The sequence below is a fragment of the Thermobia domestica genome, chromosome 12, assembly GCF_964235325.1.
Source record: "Thermobia domestica chromosome 12, izTheDome1.hap1.1, whole genome shotgun sequence".
Classification (NCBI taxonomy): domain Eukaryota; kingdom Metazoa; phylum Arthropoda; class Insecta; order Zygentoma; family Lepismatidae; genus Thermobia; species Thermobia domestica.
The window spans coordinates 196,142,865-196,164,181 of NC_137465.1; the positions used below are offsets into that span (position 1 = coordinate 196,142,865).

The window sequence follows — 21,317 nt, forward strand, 5'->3', positions numbered from 1 at the left end:
AATCAAGGTTGTTATCATGTTATCGCAAAATACTACACACACACACACACACACACACACACACACACACACATATATATATATATATATATATATATATATATATATATATATATATATATATATTGAGCGTAAGTCGGTATCGAACTGAAATGACCAAAACTAAAATGTCGAGTTCCAGTCAACATGGGACCACAAACTGTTAAATAGTATAGCCATCATCTTCTTTGCATTATTATATTCTATTTCTTCTCCTGTTTGATTTCCTATTTTTATCTTAGCATAAGTTTCCTTTAATATCGTTAGTAATCATGTTGTCAGTTTCTCAGCGATTTCAATTTTCATGTATAATTCGTATTCACCATTTTCTGTTCAAGCTGTCAACTTCACTTCAATAATTTATAAATAAGAGATATATATCGATTCCACATTCATAATGTTTTTCAATTATGTATCTAATCGTAAAAATGTCTGATCTAATGATTTTTCCGGTCGAAAGCCACATTAACATTGCTCGTTTCTACCGAATGCTACTTTTAATGTGAAAAGTCGTAATTACTTCAAGGGACAATACTTTTAAATGTTCCTTCTTCCCACATCCTTCGTATTCCTATTATTTTCCCCCTTATAATATATAATTATACATTTAATATATTCTCATGTTGTTATAATTTGTTGCAGTTAGCTGTTAAGCTTGATACTCTTCCTCTTCTAAGATAAAAATTTATACATTACTCTCTTTTGATCTTCGCATTAAAATTAATAACTTTTCAAATATCATTTATAAAACTCATTTAACAACTCTTAGGAACCAAGTTACAAGTTTGGACTTTATTTCAGAATTTTAGATGTTTTACAATTTTATAAAATTACACTTCCCAAGCGTTTCTCATTACCTTGCGTCACGGAATCGGTAAATATTAATCCAAATTACGCATTAAAACTACTGGGGACAAGTTGTACTTTCATCGAGAATTCATTGTAAACAGTTTTGAAGGATACACAAGTGTATTAGATAGGTGAAGATAAAATGCTAAATCTTCTAAGGAAATGTATATTCCTTTTAGGCGTTTTTACTGCAACCAATGTTAAGAAAAAGTCTCAAGTGTTATCTCTGTTATTGTATTCTTATAAGTTCACTATCTCTGTACTTATGTTTGGACACACTATTGGTACGATACTTAGATCAATGTTGGAAACTCACTTTGAAACTTTACTTATAAATTTATCACTTACAATTTATATAACTCAAATCTTATTGAGATATATTATAGTAATTATTTCATCGGAACGTTCTTTAAATATATTAAATAGATTCAAAACTACTTCCAATTTCAGTAACATGTTACCCTCAGATGTTAAACTATCGTATGACACGATGATTGCAAGATGCAATAGGAATATTTTAAATATTACTATTATTCTGATGACAGCGTATATACCAACAGTTCTTGCACGATTTATATTTCCTTCATTAGCGACTACGGATTCATTTGAAAACAAAGCAGTTGGATCAGGTTTGTTACAAAATCGAAAACTTTTGTTTGAATGTTGGTACCCTTTCGACTACCATCCCAGTCCGATGTATGAGATAACATTGTGTTTTCAGACGGTGGTTTCACTTTTTGCAATCTTTATAGTCATCACAACCGATCTAATTATTAATCACTTGCTTGTGCGTTTAATAGAAGAGTACAAACATGTACAGAGATTATTACCAGTGTTAATCAAAATGGCAGATATTGATCAAAAGCTTACAGAAAAAAAGGTGTTGTTTCAGAAGGATGATATTATATCTAATATTAGTATAGATTCTACTGACGATACTGATACAATTTATCGGAACAAAATAACTGGACAATGTGCTGAGGACGTTATCTTTGGTGAACATATCAAAATTTGGATAAAATATCATTTATCTGTCACGAGGTAAGTTTAGTAAAATATATGGCAAAATATAAAAGTATTCCTTTTGTAAATTTTCTTTTATTGAATCTATGAATGCTTGAAAACAGTATGTAACGAAATCTATTTAACGGAAATTTTTGAGGTAAGAATTTCATTCTACGAGAGCTTTAAAGTAATATGTTTTCTCCTGAATCCAATTGAAGCCTGCCCACAGGAACGTAAAGACTAGTAATGCTTGATTCCCTCAAGGAGAGTTTAGACTATATTTAGGCTGTTAGGGGTTATAGACAGAATAATAAGGTTACTTAGAGAGTGTACTGATGAAGGACAGCTGAGAACTGTACTAAAATATACTCAATTAACTAAATATGTGTAGTAATTTTCCCAAACGAATTTAAAAAAATAATAATAAGATATTTACATTTGTTAACATATTTCTGTTGTTATGCAAAGTAAAATTTTCAACATAAGCTGAGTAAGCTACGCTCTTCACCGTCAACTATGCTTTACCTTGAAGACAATGGTCTCGTGAGCATTCAAAGTAGCTGATTGGAAATGTATAATGCTCGTATCATCCGATAAGACCATTTGCACCTTACTTGTAACTACAGCTCGTGTTTAAGCATGGCGAAAGCCTAAATTAGCTTGTCTTCCAAACCGTCACCTTCTTACCGTGAAACTTAAAGGTCGCTCTCCGATAGAAGGGTTTATTTCTCTGCTATTCTGTGAGTCTTGAATATGATAACCCTCGTTGGATGCATTGATGCAGCTGAATACAGTGTACTCTGGACCTCTTGGACGGATATGCCAGAGCTTTGTAATTATTTAATTTCTACCTTACATAGGTGTATACGATTAAAACGCAATTTTCATCCCAAAACTAACTAATATTCATATTTGCTGACCTCTTACAGTAATTATAGGTCAGTATAATATAAATATTTGTCACTAATGTACGTTTCAAAAATTTATTACAGAAAAATAGCGTGGGGAAAGGACACAAATAACCCCTCCCAGAATATGTTCAGTTTCAAGCATCATCAGATTATACTCGACCACGTTGTTATAGTTCTACTAACAGGTAGAGGGTAGTTATATCTGGCACGAGGGAAACAACAGCATCTTCTTAGTCACTTACAAGCAGAGGATACGAGAGGACTTGAGCTGCGCAATTAGAGTTATGTTTCCTTAAAGAGCATCAAGTAGTTAGTCAATTATCAAGTTATTAGCTGCATTCCGCCAATAAGGACTTCAAAGGTAACATGAGGGCCTATGTCAAACACAAAAAATAAAGCGTTTCTCCCGTCTCTCCTATGTAGTTAGAAAGGTGAGATAGCGATTCAAATAACATGTTTAATTCACACAATTGATGTGGAGAATAGAAAGGATCGAATGATCCAAACAAAAGCAGTTTCTACAATGTGCACATCTTACAACAACGAACTTTCCGACAAATTTGTTTCTGCGAATGGCACATTCACGAAGAAGCTGATTCTTGCTGGATGCAAAGGACTAGTGCAGCCCCTGGACATGTACTTTTCCATCCTTACGCGAACTTTGTGAAGTTAGTCACAATCGTACTTTACCAGGAAACGAACATTTGACACCATGACAGGTTCTTAAATCTCCAATCGTTTATGCAGTATCAGTTCTGTGCTCTCTTGTTCCGCAACATGGTTCGGTTTACTTTCTACAAAGCGGGATACCTGGATATCGAGCCGGAAGCATTCCAGATACCCATTCAGTACTGCTTCGACTCACTTACCACTGAATTGTGTTGTTACTACGAGTCGATGGCCATTGTAAGATATGGACATCGTAGAAACTGCTTTTGTTTGATCATACGATCCTTTCTACTCTCCACATCAACTGTGTGGCTTGAACATGTCATTTGAATCGCTATCTCACCTCAAACAGGGGTAAAAGTGGGTCTGAAAAGGTAGGGGGACGCATGACGTCACACCGTCCCCCTTGCATATCTTTGCTCATTGTAATTTTGTTAGGAAGTGGGGCAACGCCACATATATTTTACGGAAGTGGGGAACGACGTCTGCCCGCGTTCCCCCACACTTTTACCCCCCTGACCTCAATACATAGGGGAGACGGGAGGAACGCTTTCTTTCTTGTGTTTGCCATAGGCCCCCATGTTACCTTTGACATCCCATCACCTTTTCCCTATTATTCGGATTTGTATTACAGCACTGTGTTGAACATCTGTTTAACTTAGTTTTCGTAGTAAGTTATACAATTTATCATTTTGAACAAAATGCATTGGCTGATCTCGATGAATTAGAGTCGCATACGGTACAGAATTATGGTGTATGTTCGGAGATAGAATTAGACGGGGTTAAAAGATCAGGTCCACGATAGCCAGTTCCAGAATATATGATTAACTAGATTGAGCTTTGCTACTTATTTCAAGTGTTCCCTTGGGAGATACGTGAAACATACTTCGGTCCCACTTCTACTGCCCTCTTACGGAGAAACCTTTCCCTTTGCCTTGGAAAAAGAAGTGAACGACCTCGGCTGTGTTGCCAATTTGTTGTTCAGTCATGTGGTCTTGGCGAGTGAAGATTATAGGCTACTTAGAATTGCTAACAAGACAGAGCACAGCGAAGTCCATGAAAAAATTCAATGAGGCAATCCTGTCTGCATCCAACTATTGAAGGATATCGGCCATGGCAACTTGTTCTTCCTCTCTCGAGAGGGTGCAGGAAAGTACACATCGACAGCAGAGCCAGGAGGGGCACACTTGAAATAGGAAGATTAGTAAGAAGACAAATCAAAGAGATGGATTGAATAGTAGAATTATTGGTAACCACATAGTTATGAACTGAGTAATAATATCGCATTACCGGACGTACAGTGCACAAATGTTCCGTATTTTTCCAAATGCCATGTTGAAGAAACTATATATTTAAGAGAACTTAGCCCTGTCATTTGCAACTGGCCGATTTATGACGTAGGTACGAGTGTACATCTTAAATCAGTGAAATCACACTAAGAAGCTCGTTGAGCAAAGAAGGGAAGGGTTGTAGTTAGGTTGGACAAAGTAGTCAAGAGGTTTCAGTAGTGTAATTCTACAATATAAGACTACAGTAATTGCCAGTATAAGACTACAATTATGCAGCCCTGTGCCAAGTAGTTGTCATATGGCAAAATTTGATTTTAAAAAATAAGATTACACCTCATAGGATATAAAATGCACTTCAGGCAAAAAGTTGTACCTTTGACGAAGTTTTTACTCCATGATCAAAATTACATTTATCTAAACTGTTTTCTTATAAACATTACAAATCTAAAATTGTGCTAGATCTGTGCAGCTGTTGCAAGCAAAACTTTACCATTTCTCCCTAATTAAACACAAATTGGCAGGGGGTATGTGTAAATTCTGCCACCTTTTGTTTGCATTAGTTTAGAGGTTTAAATGTTAATTTTTTTCCATTCAAACTACGGTTTACTCAACTTGCCTTCTTCCAAAATTTCGGAATAAATTACAAATTTTGGCAATCTTTGTATTTGTTTGTAGTTACTTGACATCAATTTTGAGTATACCCGTAATAAATTTTGGAAAATATATTGGGCTTCACTCAAATTTTGATAATTCTGTTATCTTTATCGGATAACATGATTAAATTGTAGTTCGTACTCTAAACACCCTGATTGATCTACTTACATTTTGATATTTCTCCTATAATTTCATCTAAAATTATCTATTGGTTGGCACATATAAAATTTTGACAGTGGACTCATATATGAGTTACTTAAATTTTGGATTGAAAGACACGGACATACTATAAAATGAACACTACAAGGAACTACTTAACCTCTACCATCTGAAGAAATTTGCAATCCGAGGTGCATAGAATGAAAACCCATCATATGATTAATCTTGGGAAGACAATTACCACTCTAGCGAGGTTCTAAACTGTTCATGTAAAAACAGAACTATAGAATTACGTCTCACATAACAATAACGAGCTTACCATTGGTTCTTCGATAGCTTGCAGACTTTAAAGCAACCTTTAATGATAACGTATATAGATCCAACATTCTGTCCAAGGTATAATTTACCTAGAAAATCTAACACCTACGTTAAATATTCTCCCTCCTAAATCGAAAATCTTTGTCAATACGGACGTTTTTGAATATTATATCATATTATATCTACTTTTCCCAATATCTTTATCAAATTATTAAGGCACTGATGATTTATTAGTCCCGACGTCCTGTTTTACAGCCGTCCTTTGGAGTGATAGCCTGTGGAGGGGTTGTCGGATTTCTTCGTGATTCTCCGTGTCCTCTTCGTTTCTTCTGAAAGTATAGTTTCCTTCAGTCTTCTGCCACTAGTTGTTTACAAATCGTGAAAATGCATGTTTATAGTAAAAACACGTGGCTTATAGTACGTGTGGATGTACGATGCAATATTCTTTATCGTAAATCGAAAATCTAAGTAAATTCTTGGACTACTGAATAATAATTTTATTATTCCTAGTATATGAGTATTTTAATTAGAAGGTCCTGATGATAGATATTCTTCCTTCTAAATTGTAAACTCCATTAACTTTTAACGACTGACTATTATTACTACTATTCTTGCTTATTATATTTTAACTAGGAAATCTTTATAGTAAATGTTCTTCCTCCTAAATCAAAAGTCTCAGTCAATTCTTTGTTTACTCAATAGTGCTACTATTAGCCATGGTGCATTCATTTTAATTGTAATTAGAAAATCCCTATGGCAAATATTTTCCTTTCTAAACCGAAAGCTATATCTATCTTCCTATTCTTAGAATACGATAAAGCATTTCTACTATTCCTAGTACGTTTATATGATTTTTAGGAAGTTACAATGGCAAATATTCCTTGTCTTAAATTGAAAATCTTCATCAATTTTTAGGATACTGAGTAACATTCCTTCTATTCTTAGTATGTTGTTGTGAGTCACATTCTATATAGTCAACGCCCTACATTATTTTATCCATTTTGTTGATTTGATAAAAGATGAAACTCGTAGTTATAAACAGAAGTGTATTTTAGATTAGATGCTATTTAAATAGTACTAGGAGTTAAGAAACAGTATTTTCTTTTCAGCCTGTTTGATGATATTCATCGTGTTGTTTCTCCCTTTATCTTCTTCATCTTCTTCACTGATCAATGTGTTTTATTTTTGGTGGCTTACGCTCTTGTGAAGGTAAGAATAAACTCGTATTCTATTTTATGTTTTCTGGTCTGTCATTTGATTTTTTAAAATAAAATAAAAATCAATCACAAAACAAAATATATCTCGTACGCAATCTACATATACTATATTCAATATTGACCTAACTTTGTATAGAGATAGAGACAAAATTCTCCATAAGCAATTCTTCATCGAGAATTTCACTGAGAAAAGACAGAACTTCTATGGATCCTCCCAAAATCTTTCTTCACTCTCGTGTAACCATGCAAAGAAAAACTCTTAACCGCATTCCAACATAACCTGTGCATGTCTCCACTTGACTACAACCTCACTTTTCCACCAGCAACTGTTCTCCATTACACAAACATCCTCCAATATATAACACACCAAACACTTTTCTTTTTTGCCCTGCACAAAATAGCACATTATGCTATACGTCATTCTCTCTGCACATGCAGAGTAAATTTTGTTTTTATTTAGTTTTTTTAGTTCCTCATACTGTACCATGATGATAAGAAGAATGTTGTTAGTAGCGTTTTATTTCTAATAATAAAGGTGCCGGTACGCTGGACCTCAGGTTCATAATGGTTAAAAAGTTGCATAACTTTCAGGGTACTATTATCATTATTAATAAAAATAATGTCTAGTAGCATATCACTGCAGTCTCGTAACTAAAAATTCTTACTTACATGTATATAAAGATGCTTTTAAAATGCCTGAATCAATATTTCTTAGTGATTTGTTTCCTACTTTTCTTCTCTTTCTGTAAACGGGTGAAAGTAAGCTGCTATTTGTTTTTAATAGACGTCAAGAGTTCCACAAATACTGAATTTCAATAACAATACACATACAGTACATTGTTAACATAATGTTCTTTACAGTCATGTTACCAAAATATTCTACAGACCTCTAAATTAATTATTCTACAGACTAAATTAATGGATACATTTTGCGAAAAAAAAATCCAGGTGACGTTTTCACTTAATCCTCTTCCTAATAATGAATAAACACAATTAATTGGATACATTAAAATGGGAACTGAGTAAAGGTTTCCCTGCGGAGAAAGTACAGAGATGGAGTTCCAACAGAATATTTGTACTGGCTTTCAGTTCAGTTTAGTTTAGAAGTGAAAATATTCCGTTCACAGCAAAAAAAGGTGCCAGTATGGCGTACCGCTGAGTACTGCCAGAAATAAAACACAGGTTGTTAGTTATCGAAACGTTAGACGACGTGGAATACATCTGGGTGATTACCCGAGAATAACTATATTCATTACGATACCAACAAAGCTTCAGTTTTTATTTCAAACCCAGTAGCAGTTTGGCCGCATTAAAGATATAGGGCCTTATGCTGACGTTCTGACGCATGATTAGTGACATATTAAAGAATTTGACTAACATATGTACGCTGCAGTTGTCAGGCCTTTAGTATGATGCTAATCATAAGTCAAAACGACTCCGCATAAGGTATATAATGTAGATAAGTGGTTCCCAAACATTTTATATCTTTCGATCTTCTGGTAATGTTTTTTCACAGTTGTTCCTTACTTAAATATTTTATTTAACGAATACTCTTGTATTTAATTTCACAAATAAATTTAAATAAATGTTATATTAATGGCATATGAAAGTATCATAACGTAAAATCAGTTATTACGATCAAACTTAAATGTTTTGATAATAAACTTCATACGTTTTACTTATTTATGTTTCTATTTTAGGTTCATGACCCAGTATACGTCGTATTCTTCTTCTCGTTCATCGTCATGGTTATTGCTCAGTTAGGAATAGTATCTTACCTTGGAAACCAAGTGAAAAAAGAGGTATGTTAATTACTTAGTTTTGTCTTCTCCACCATACTATTAAGAGCTAGAATACAAAACTGAAGAGTAGTATCTTTAAAAAAAAGTTTAAGACATAAATCATACATTAAATATTTTCTTGTATCCGGAACTTGCTAGGATGTGTGTCCTTGATGTGTGTAGCTTATGTTCCGATTCTTGATAGCATCGTATTTTTTGCTGTGCTGAGCCAGTATTCTGAGACAGTTAGGAAGTTGCTCAAATTATTAGATAGCCATTACTAGTGTACAAAACTAAAAATGAGAATTTCGTGATGACTAGTCACCGGGTGATTAGTCATCGAGTTCTGAGTCACAGGACCATGAGTCACAAGGTCATTACTCACCGGGTCATTTAGAACAAGACTTTTGTCGGGTCATCCGACTTTGGGTCTCGCTTTTTAGACTCTGACCCGTTCGCTCGAATAAATCCGATGATCTGGTGACCCGGAAACATGCGAAAATCACCTCTGCAGATTTTTTTATAGTTGATTAATGATGTTCACTACTCCCCTAACAAAACAAGATGTGCTAGGCATGTGCCATTTAGGTGTCCCAGCTACTTTTAGGTACCCGACACTTGGCACATATGATATTCATATGCTAAGTATGTACTTGAGCTACCTACAGTTTTAAGTACTTGTTACATTTAATTGATATTTGCAACTATGTACCACAAATATAGCATTTATATACCTGGCTCAGTTTCGCACTCTAACAGTCATTTGTTTTTATGTTGTTACTTGGGACATATATCTGTCATGTTCTAGGTACGTCCTTTAGGTACATACTGTTTTAGCTACCCTAACAGCACAAGATGTGCTAGGCATGCTACATTTAGGTGTTCTAAATTCATGTCCCACATTTGATGCATTTGTTGCTTCTTTTTCTAAGCGATTGTGTACTAGAAGCAACAAACGCATCAAGTTTATTAGATTACAACTGTCGCCGATTATTTGAAAGTGAATATGGAAGAACCATAAAATAAAGTAAATAGACACTCATCATTTTGTTATAAAATTACATGGCGAGCAGATTTTATCTGATCCCAAACGGTTATCGTCGAATATACGCCGTTAAAGGAGCACTCTGATTAATCAAATTCAAAAGACCTCAATAATTTATCCCTCTACAAGCGACGTTTTTTTCATCGCCTCCGTGGCCAAGTCGGAAGAGCACACTGCTAGTAATCCACAGATTGGTGGTTCGCGGACACCCTGGGTTAATTTTTTTTACTTGTTTAAAGTGTTTTTTAGACTCACTTTAATGTAAACATATTACGCATATAGGCGATTTAACATATTTTGGCGTGAGTAATTTTGTGGTTCATTGACGCTTACGGCATGGGGAACATACCTAGAACACGCTAGGCACGTTCCTCAGGTACATGTCAAGCATGTGCCTAGGGGCGGACATAGACTGACTATCACTTGCTATCCATGTTATTTCTTTCTCAGAGGTACATAAGGCACATACTGGACATATTCCCATGTACCTGAGGGAACATGATAGGCATATGCCTGCAATGTAATTGTGCTGTTAGGGTCGATCCCAAACACTCACTATTTGAACCCCCTTTGTGAAATATTGTAATGAAACTACAATATCTTAAACGTTTCAAAATAAAATTACATGTTCATTCGTCTTTCCACATTGATAAATAATTTTTAATGGGTTTTCAACATACACTACGAGGAAGAAAAGATTTAAGAAAAGTTTTTTTTTGGGATCAGTGGCATCTTCTATATTTTACACAATCTTTACAGGCTTGTTCGCTTAAACTTTGATAACCCCTCATATCTATCATGTGATTGTCACGCATTTATATTCTGAAAAACCTTGTAGTTATTTTTCATTGAAATGTTTCGACACACACAGACACAAACGACAAGCGAAAAAGAAAAATATTGTAAAATTCTCTGCTTATGTAAGGTAGAGCAATTATCGTACACGGGAATTTAAACTTTCCCATCATCTTTTATTATTAAAGATCTTAAATACAGAAATGTATTACAATAAGTAGTTCCTCTAATAATTTTAGGTAAGAAAGTGGAAGGAACCCAATGACCAGACGTCGTAGGGCTTTGTAGGTGAGGTTCCTGTCTTTGACTGGGCGTCGTGAGAGGGGATAAGTTTTGTGTGATTAGGTGTCTCTCTCGGTGACCGGGCGTCGTGAGAGAGAGAGGGAACCCAATGGCCGGGCGTCATAGGGCTTAAGAATAGGTATTTCTCAATTGACCAAGCGTCGTGAGAGGATAAGGTGAACCCAATGGCCAGGCGCCTTAGGGCTTTAGGTGGTTTGATCAACCTGGATAGATTGATGCTTGTTGAGCCGTGTTCCTGTATTTTATCCTAAAATGTCGGCTACCATCGGTGATCTCCGTCTTGCCAACTGCTGGCGATTGTGGGCGACTTCTCTTCGCACTGCCGCCTGCGTTGTAGTTGCTTACTCTCAACACGTGTAGTACACACATAGTTATCGCATGATGTGAAGAAAAGCGGAACCTTACAATATGGACTTAATAGGTAGACAGAGAAAGATGAGAGAATCGTTCTTGTGAACATTCTCAGCCTCATACATGTTCCTTATGTGTATGACAATGTTCCGTCTCTCGGGGTCATACTTGGTCTATACCGGTCACCAGCGGGTCTAATCGGTCATAGCCCTGAATACCTATGGATCTTATCGTTGAAAATATAGTGGTAGTTCGATCTATGACTCGCGATTAATCCGTTAATAAATTAGCAGAGGAACATTAAGGTTAAAAAAAAAGCCTCACTTTGCTAGCATGTAGGATAACAAGAATCAAACAATAATGCCTCTTTCCTTCCTTACTTCCTGAAGTTAGCTACAACTCTTCAGAAAGGCGAAGTGGCATTCAATTTGTATTTATCTATGGAGCATAGTGGTTTATACAACTCATTGATTTATAGTAATATACTGTGTTTATCATTGTTTCTTGTAAGGAAAATTACCTTTGTTCTAGAAAAAATACTGAACTATATGATAATAATTGATTTTTCTATTAATATTTTTATGGTATGAACAGCTACAGCAGTTCTTACAAATACATGACTGCACTGCAACCGACTGTTCAAGCAGTCCTCATGGGTACATGACTGCACTGCTTTCGATTACTACAGTTGAATTCCGCATTGCATTACCTTGTCCAAGATGAACTAGATTATGAATTTTAAAGACTACATATAGGGCCTCTTGACTGGAGACAAGGTTATTTTCATATTTTCCACTTTTCATTCGTAACAACTATAGAAAAAAAACACATACTCTTACGTTTTCTAAGTTCATTCAGAATAGGACATGTATTGGTAAATATATATATATATATATATATATATATATATATATATATATATATATATATATATATATATATGATATCGGTCAATGTTATCTCTATTGTTCTATATTTAAACATTCGATTCAGTATACGAGATTTACAGTAACTATTGTAGCACTCGGCAGCAATACAGTCACGTACCAGCAAGTTGTGCTAAAGCAATCGACCACACCAGACTACAATGCAGTCCATGGGCGCCCGAAGGGAGCAGGGGTACCGCTCCCTGGCTCACGAAAATGTACACGTAATATAGCAAACCACGTGTACTAAATACCAGAAATTCCAGACATAATATAGCAACCATGGAGATGCCCCTCGCTAGAAAATTTTCTTTGGGCACCCCTGGTGGAGTCACTTGCTTGTAAGGACTAATGTAGCTGTCGGCAGTAGCACAGTTAAGTATCCTACTTGAAGATCTGCTAAAGCACATGGTAACAGAGCAGTCACTTGTAACAACTTTGCCACTAGTACATAGCAATACAGTTAGTCTGTTAATTCGAAACACCATTGTGTTGATTAACCTTTATTCAATAACTTATAACTAATTAATATTATTACCTAAAAAGTTTTTTTAAAAATTGAGTAATTACACAGAATTTATCCATATTATTGATGTCTTGTTTCCAATTATTCTGAATTATACATTTTCTTGTAGAGTCGGAGAACACTGAGATGTCTTTACAACATTGAGTGGTGGCATTGTAACAAAGAAATTAGACAGTGCATTCGTATTGTGCAAACTAGATGTAAAGTTCCATTTATGATCACTGGATTGGGATTCTTTCAACTATCTGTGGAAAACTTTAGAAAGGTGAGTTTTAGATCGCCTTATAGTTTTTTAGTGATGAAACCAGTATGCATAGTTATGAATAATATAGGGTCTGTTATTTATTTCTATCCATTATCTAAAAAATATTGCAACCGCAAAGATTTTAAAGTGCGTTTCAATTTAAACTGTGTAGATACATTGTAATTGCCTTTTCATTTTTATAAATCCTCTGTTTGTATTTTCCAATTGTTCGAAAGTAAAAACCTTACATAAGCCCTTATTCAAAATGAAGCTTTTAAAAATGAATAAAATCGTTTGATGTTTTCCAGAAAATAGTGCGAGAAGAACTTATTAAGAAGAGAAACCTTTCCCTTGTGGATCTTTTCCAGAAATCGTTATAGCGATTTTCGAGATTTTTAAAATTATTTTTCATTCTCCAGAAAACTTCACTTATCTTAGGAGTAGAAGAAAAATTTGCCCTCACTTATAAAACCTAAAACTGGGAATCTTGTAAAACCTTAAATTTAAAATTTGAAGTAGGTATGTTGAATGGTATTGCTACATACATCGTGATGGATGAACAGGCAGGCAGACTGAAAATCAAGTGTAGGGGAGGGGAGGGGTTATGAAACGTGAATATCCATAGAAATCCCGAATTCAGATCCTCCCATGCTCTGCAGGCATGGTGCCCAAGTGTTAAGGCAAGTTTACCTCTTGTCCATGCTCGCCACTACCCAGATTCCTAGGATAAGCTCACATAAGCTACCGAATCCCACAATATGAACACAGCCCTTTAAAATCCAACCCAATCCGGGAGCCAGGCTTGCTTGTTCATTCCCGTCCCTGCCTACCATTGTACGTCCACTGACTACCGCCTTTCGCAAAGAAGTATCGGTCACACATCGAAATACTCCTGTATCTCATCCCAGATCCAGTGATATGTGTTAAGTCACCAGTTGAAATGAAATGAAATGAAATCTTCGAGTTTTACGTCCCACGCTTATGCCGGTTAAGCTAAAGGAGAGGGTGATGATGAGTAATGAATGAAATGGTGGAATGAAGAAAGTGGAAGGAAACGGGAGAACCCAAAGGAAACCCACGCACACGGTGTTTGTCCACCACAAAGTTCACTTGGCGGGGCTGGGATCCAACCCGGGACCCCAAGCACCAGAAATGAACGCTCTACCACTCAACCACCGCGGTCCCAAGTCACCAGTTGAGTTTAATGCCAGTCCCTTATCCTGCAGAGCTTCTTCCCTTATACTGGGATCAGAAAACGTTGCACAGATACCTGGGATAGGCACTATAGTAAGATACATAGAAAAAATAACTTATTTTCTAAAATAATATGAGATTGCATGTTTGAATCTCCCTTGAAGAAATTCTGCATACGCCACTGATTTAGAGAGTTCCAAGAATAATGAGAGTGGTGTATAAATATTTGAAAATTTGCTAAATACTGTAGGTGCAAAGAATGGTTGCCAGAGTACGTAATGGTAAATAAACAATATAGTCTATTGATTAGCAGTATTCAGAAGAATGTTCATTGAGAGAAGAAACTACAATCATAGAAGTTGGCATAGTGTTTGATATAAATATTTGGCAGAAGAAAATCAACATTAAAATTGAATCGTTGAGTTCGAAAACCGGTCAGCTCCATCGAAGCTAATTTGAGAGGAGTAGCAATAGTCAATATGCATCTGACATCTGTTTTCATTTTCAGACCGTAGAACGGATATTTTTCTACTTTCCAAAAATGAAAATAGCAATATATGTCAGATACATATCGATTAAATTAGTTTTGTTTGTCACTCCTCTCAAATTAGCTTCGATGGAGCTGACCGGTTTTCAAACTCAACGATTCAATTTTTTTTTTTTTTTTTTTTTTTTTTTTATCTATCAACACTATGGATAAAAAAAATGTGACTTTCCAAAGAGAATGGATGACAAAAATTTTTCTAACAAGACTTAACATTCAGATGCATTGAACATAGGCGAGAAATTACCATTACATCCTTTAGAAGGAAGGTAATTTCTTTGTTAGTGAATACCGAATGTTCATATGTCATAATAGATTATTTCAGCATATTTCATAAAGAGCACCATTTTATAATCTGAGAACGCAATTAAATGGGACAATTTCTTTGTATTTATCAGATAATAAATGAATGACTATAATGAAGTAATCACTATCATTATACTCTTTAATGAATCATATTATTATTATTTTACAGGTCCTCGGAGTGGCTATGTCTTACTTCTTGGTTTTAATACAACTTGAGGAAACCGGAATGGTGTAATTTTAATTTGGATATATATGCACATAAGTTTGCTATCTTGCATCTTATATAACCATATACGAGCTTATAAAATGTAAGAATTGAATTCATAGGCAAGAATAATAACTACCATTTTCTTGTGTAGAACTTCAGAAAAGAAGGGTCAATTTGACCTTATTTTACTGTATGCTCAAGAGACTTCCTTTCTTTCTAAGTCTAATCTACTCGTCTCACGTAGTGACAGATAATTTATAATATTATAACAGCCAAAACAAACTAAGAATCATTTTCGATGTCCCCCTTGAGGGAAAATCCACTAAATGTGCAGACGTCATACAATTTCTAAAATTTTGTTCCTTTAAGCGTATTATGCTTTTTGTTTCATGTGTGTAGACTACTTAAGGTTAGAGATACGAATGTTCGAAAGTAATTCTATGAAATCTACATTTTTCTTTTTTAAAAAATGGCCCGATATATATGGTTTTATGGTTCAGAATGGGCTTAGCGCTCAAAAGGTTAAAGAAGAATATTTTTACAGTTATTAAACGACGTCTTGCTTCAGATATATTTATTCACCAACTCACTTTTCCTATTAAGCATGGAGATAAGACACAGGAACAAACTGTACACATTCTTTTTGGCTTTATTAGAGCGGGCCAGATGAAATATACCCGCGGCCCGGCATTTGGTCATCACTAGTCTAATGTATGTGGATAGTGAACAAGTATGATGTGAATGTGCATTTTAGCTAGTGACTTCCCGTACTTCGTTGTGAGGTTTCTGGATTTTTTTGCAGAATAGTTTGCAGGGTGTTTATGAGTAATAGGCTTGATGGATCCAATGAACAACCTTTGTAGGTAAATGGTTACCGTTTTCCGACTTTGTTTCGGAAATCCAGGTCGATTACTGATTTGAACCTTTGTGATTAACATGTCATTAAACAATAAATCCATGTCGCATATAGGGTCGTTACTTAGGTCGGCCGCACATTGATCAGAGGAAGGATAGCCAAACAAAGGTAAACGAAGGCCGGGATAGGATGGAATAGGAAAGACTTTTGTCTAGGATGAGCTCGAGTGAATATGCGGTACGAGCCTTTGTTGTATTGCTCACAGTACTGAACCTTGGTTCGTTTGTTCTATCCTCTGGTCAATATATGCCGGCCTTAGGAAGGTGGTTAAACACAGGTTATTTTGAGTGTTTTTTTCTACCTTTCTAATACTAAGGTTCAAAACATACTTAAACTACCAACAGGGATACCCTGGGATCCCACGTAGAACTTTATTAATAATCATATTGTGTACGAGTTACTGAGTGTTTAACGTTAAAAACTATGTGTTTAACAATTATTTAGATAAAATCAACCTCTTTTTCTCCTTAGATAGATATTCAATCACAAAAGCAATGATAAACTCTCCTTTGTAAGCTTAAACCGAAATTCTTTCCTCCTTTCTAAAAGTAAGTTGTGCATTTAAGTTTATGTCAGCTTTCACACTAAAATTCTCAGAATTGATAATTATGACATACGACTTTTTGACAATAGACAGCTAGTTGAGCAAACAAATTTATGACAGTTTCATACTTTACTTTTGACTTGCTATTTGACCTCCGAAGTGACCTTCAATCAATTTCAATAATAAAATTTATTATATTATGCAAAATATTATTTATTAATTATGGAAATAAAATACCTTATGGCATTAATAAATTGGCAGCTTTCAAATCTATTGTTTTCAAATACATATCTAATTAGAAACAAAGTTTAATAACACTCAATTTTGTGTAATAAACTATGTTTATTCATTTTTCTTAAATATAATACCTAGATGTATATACATTCAAAATATGCATGCAAGAATTTAAGTGAATATTTCAAAGAAGCATAAGTGTTACACTATTATGTATATTCATAAGTCCAACCTGTCATTTAGAACTTGCAACTAAATGGTACCATCATTAGTGTGAATATAAGTAAGCAATGATGTTTTTACAATGTTTACAAAGAGAATTTTATATCAGTAGCTCTCTGTCTTACATTCTACGAATGTATTTGAAGTACCGTATTTTTTATAGAGTATGATTTCGTCATCTAATTCACTTAAAAGAACCGTACACAGTTCTTTAAAAAGTGTAATATTTTGTACAGGTACTTATGTATTGTTGATTACAGTAGAAGAATTATAAATATTAAGGAAATAAGTGTCAAGTCATATCAATAGCTGGAACAAAGAACTGTATGTTAGTAAATGACATTACAGAGGTGGATATAATCTCTTGTCACGGATGACAATATTTTATTAATGAAGCAAATGGGTTTAGAAAGAAATTGGCACATATAGAAAGGTTAGTAAGGTAGCGTAGTTGATATATACCGGTATATATATATATATATATATATATATATATATATATATATATATATATATATATATATATATATATATATATATATATACAATGTAATTATTCAACTGTAAACATTTCATAGCATTGCATTTCACATCTAACACAGTATGTAAGCTTGATTTATATGCTGATTCAACGCTAAAGCAATTATAGTTTAATTAAACAACAGAAATAAACTGACTATTTAAGTGTTCAAATTTTTGTCTATCACTTTAGAGACTTCCCAAAATCATGAGAATGCAAATAGACGATATAAGCTTTCCACTGCCATATTTTTACCTATTGCAGCTGTCATTAGTAGACCATGCAGTAGTACTTTTTCTTGACTTTGTGATATATATCCAGGTAATTGCTTCCCAGAGACTTCTCCATTGCCACTTCGAAACTCTGAGTGTAGAATACTTTGGTTTAAAATCTGGTCTTTTATATATGTTACTGTCCTTTTTTTATCTAAACATTTTTTTGCCTTTCGAAAGGCCTTTACAATGAATTTTGAAATTTACATGTTTTTGGGAAAGTCTAAATAGCATTTCCTGAAATATAGACCTATTACTATTATCCTAACAACAGAAAAATGGTGTAATATTAATTTACAGCAAAGTAGTCGCTACAAATTTGTCATGATAAATGTTTACTTATTTTGTCTGCTGAGAAACATCTTGTTTTGTAACTTCAGGTGCTCTTTTTCATTATTTACAATCGCCTTTCTGACGGTATTGAAAAATATTAACAATATATTTTGTGCTTCTAACAATTTTAAAAAAGATTGCAAATTCTGTCTTTGTGATTTAGAATTAATGCTCTGTTTTCTACCAAATTAAGTTTCACAATAGAAAAAGTTTAGCCAGAAATGCTGAATTATTGTATCAACAGGATTTACATTATGTTTTTCATGAATAAAATTAATGATTTTGTTACATTCAGCTCGTGATTACATCACAGTATTAATTTAGGTACGTACTTTAAAGTTTACTAACATAAGTAACTAATTTATAGAGATGTATACCTTATTTGTAAAATAAATTGTTAAAATAAGCCTAAATTACATTTTAAGACTTAAGAATTACCAGAAACTTTTTTAAAGTGGACTACACAGCCTCTCTTTGGCTATTCAGTACTGTTGTAATGGTGAAAAGTGTTTTGTTACATTGTTTGCAGATTCAGATAACATAACAATTTATTATTAAATTATTACATTTTTGGACAGTTGTATAGGCCTACAGCAAAATGTATGTGATTAGTTTTAAATACAGTTATTTTAATTTCTTTGTTAGTATTAATGATTCTTGTGTAAACTGTAACTCCCCTCTGCCTGATCAGAGGAAATATACGACATTGCGCTCCATAGCATAGACAATCCAGCTCACTTTCATGTATGTAAGGACCAAAAATAAAAATTTATGTCTATTCGTTTGCTTTTTTCCCCGAATCCGTACTTCCTAGTTCGATGCCAGGATATACACTTCCTTTCATACTTTTGGTTTCTTAAACTTATTACAGCTTATAGTTTTATTCACACTGTAAAAGTTTGAACCTTACTGAAAATTATTTGCACTAAATTTCCGATTTTAGCTGCGTTTCTAACTGCGGCTGCTCTGAGATCAGTCATATTCATAAATAATACCATTTTATGATTACAAGCTAAGGTAAGATAACTTATTTAATGTATATGCACATTCTTGTATTGAAAAATTGTAACTTTTTTTACTTGTAATTGTGTAATATGTGCTGAACAAAATTGTATCTTTTAACGATGTGATTTGCATCAAGAGCAGCCATTGGTTTGGATTTCATTTGGTGAATTAGTAGTAGTGACCCCATCACGACTTGAACCTCGTTACGTGCTTCATGTTTATTGTACCTAGTCCATATTTCAAACAATGTGAACACTGTGAAGCTGTTGGTAACTGCAGCTTCATTTGTCTTTTTCTGCTTTATTCATCATATACATAGCAAGTCAAAATGATGGATTCGATTTCAGAAATGTATTCTGTGAAATCTAATAAAAACATGTTATTGTGAGTCATGTGCTAAGAAAGGTAAACTGTCAAAGTTTTCTTCGAACATATTAGAAGTATTCCATGTGAGGAGCTCGCGTAACACGGCACACATCAAGCCAATAGTCAATCTCCTGACAAAACCTGTTCTAGCATGTTTCGGTCAATATCACCAATTGCTGTTCTGATACGGGTACGCAGGTCATCCAATATTGTTGAAAGTGGTGGTACGTAAACATGATCCTTTACAAAACCCCACATGAAAAAATCACATGGAGTTCAAGTCATGTGCATACTAATCACAGATTGATTCCATGATAATTAAGCACATAGAAAGATCTCTGTTCTCAAGTCAACGCCACTTTCCTTAACTGCTCACTGCTGACTCTTACTCAAAGATGTTATAAAATAGAGGATCTGCCCTTACAACAAAATCGTGAAGCCATACGTTACAGCTTCGCCACACCTACTCTGCCCACTCCGCGCCACTAAGATCGCAATGTTTCGAGCCAACAATCATGGCGGAAACGAAAGTAGCCAATCAGACGATGCTCAGTTGTTTTTTGGCTTCAGTGAGTTCATGTGATGAAGATACGTATGGGCAGATCCTCTACTTTATAACGTCCTTGCCCTTACTGGTAGAAAATTTAAACATTGCTTGGAACCTAAACTTCGAAAGTTAACCTTTCGAAGCGCATGCGTTACAATAAGATATGCTTACTACTTTTCACAAGAATAAATTTCTGAAATTAGGTTCATCATATTGACTTCACCTGTATATTTTAATCGCTGCCAACTAACATTGTTATACGTACATACTGCAATGTTAACCGTTTAATTTGTGAGAGGTGACTCGTTAGCAAACATTAAATTAATTTGCTTTATTGTTACCAGTTGTTCCCACAAACTTTCGGCTCGTATGCTATAAATTAAAATCACGCTTAATTAAAAGTTTTAATAGTTAACATTTAACTTAAGTAACAAATTATACGAGGAAGGATTGGAAAGTTCGTGGCCTGACTACGAAGGAAGCAATTATTTTATGTTTGTATACATTAGCTGTGTAGCTATATTCGTTGGTAGTCACTGTGTGATATTTCATTTCTGTATTGTTTCAGGTGAGGAGTTTATAAGGCGCTAAGTCTGCGGAAGTGACGCAAATTTGTGACTCTGATATGGAGAAAATCGAGCATCGAGCTGTTCTAGTTGGCAGGCCTTCAACGTCGACCACTACAGAAAATGTTAAGAAAATTTGTAACTTGATTTTGAATGACTGCACAATCAAACTCCGAGAAATACCTGAGACTGTGCGTATTTCCTATCAGGAAGCACAAAACGTTATTGTAAACGAATTACGGTTTCCTTAGGTGTTCGCAAGATGGATACCCAATTTGCTTTCAGTTGAACCCAAACACAATTGACTCACCCTTTCCCGTGATTGTTTGGAACTGTTTGAAAGTGATCCGGAAGAATTTATTGGCAGATTTGTGACTATGGACGAGACATGGGAACACCATCATACACCGGAATCAAAACAGCAATGAAGTAATGGAAACGATCTGGATTTTGTCCCAA

At 34.6% G+C, this 21,317-nt stretch overlaps 1 protein-coding gene across 1 annotated transcript; it reads left to right on the forward strand.

Annotated features, from left to right (window-relative positions):
• The first annotated feature begins 1,732 nt into the window (after nt 1-1,732).
• On the forward strand, nt 1,733-15,360 carry LOC145666225 (odorant receptor coreceptor-like). The gene is made up of 5 exons (XM_081733291.1): nt 1,733-1,929; nt 7,003-7,102; nt 8,811-8,912; nt 12,947-13,102; nt 15,295-15,360. The coding sequence occupies exons 1-5, from the start codon at nt 1,733-1,735 to the stop codon at nt 15,358-15,360; spliced, it is 621 nt and encodes a 206-aa protein (XP_081589417.1).
• The last annotated feature ends 5,957 nt before the right edge of the window (nt 15,361-21,317 follow it).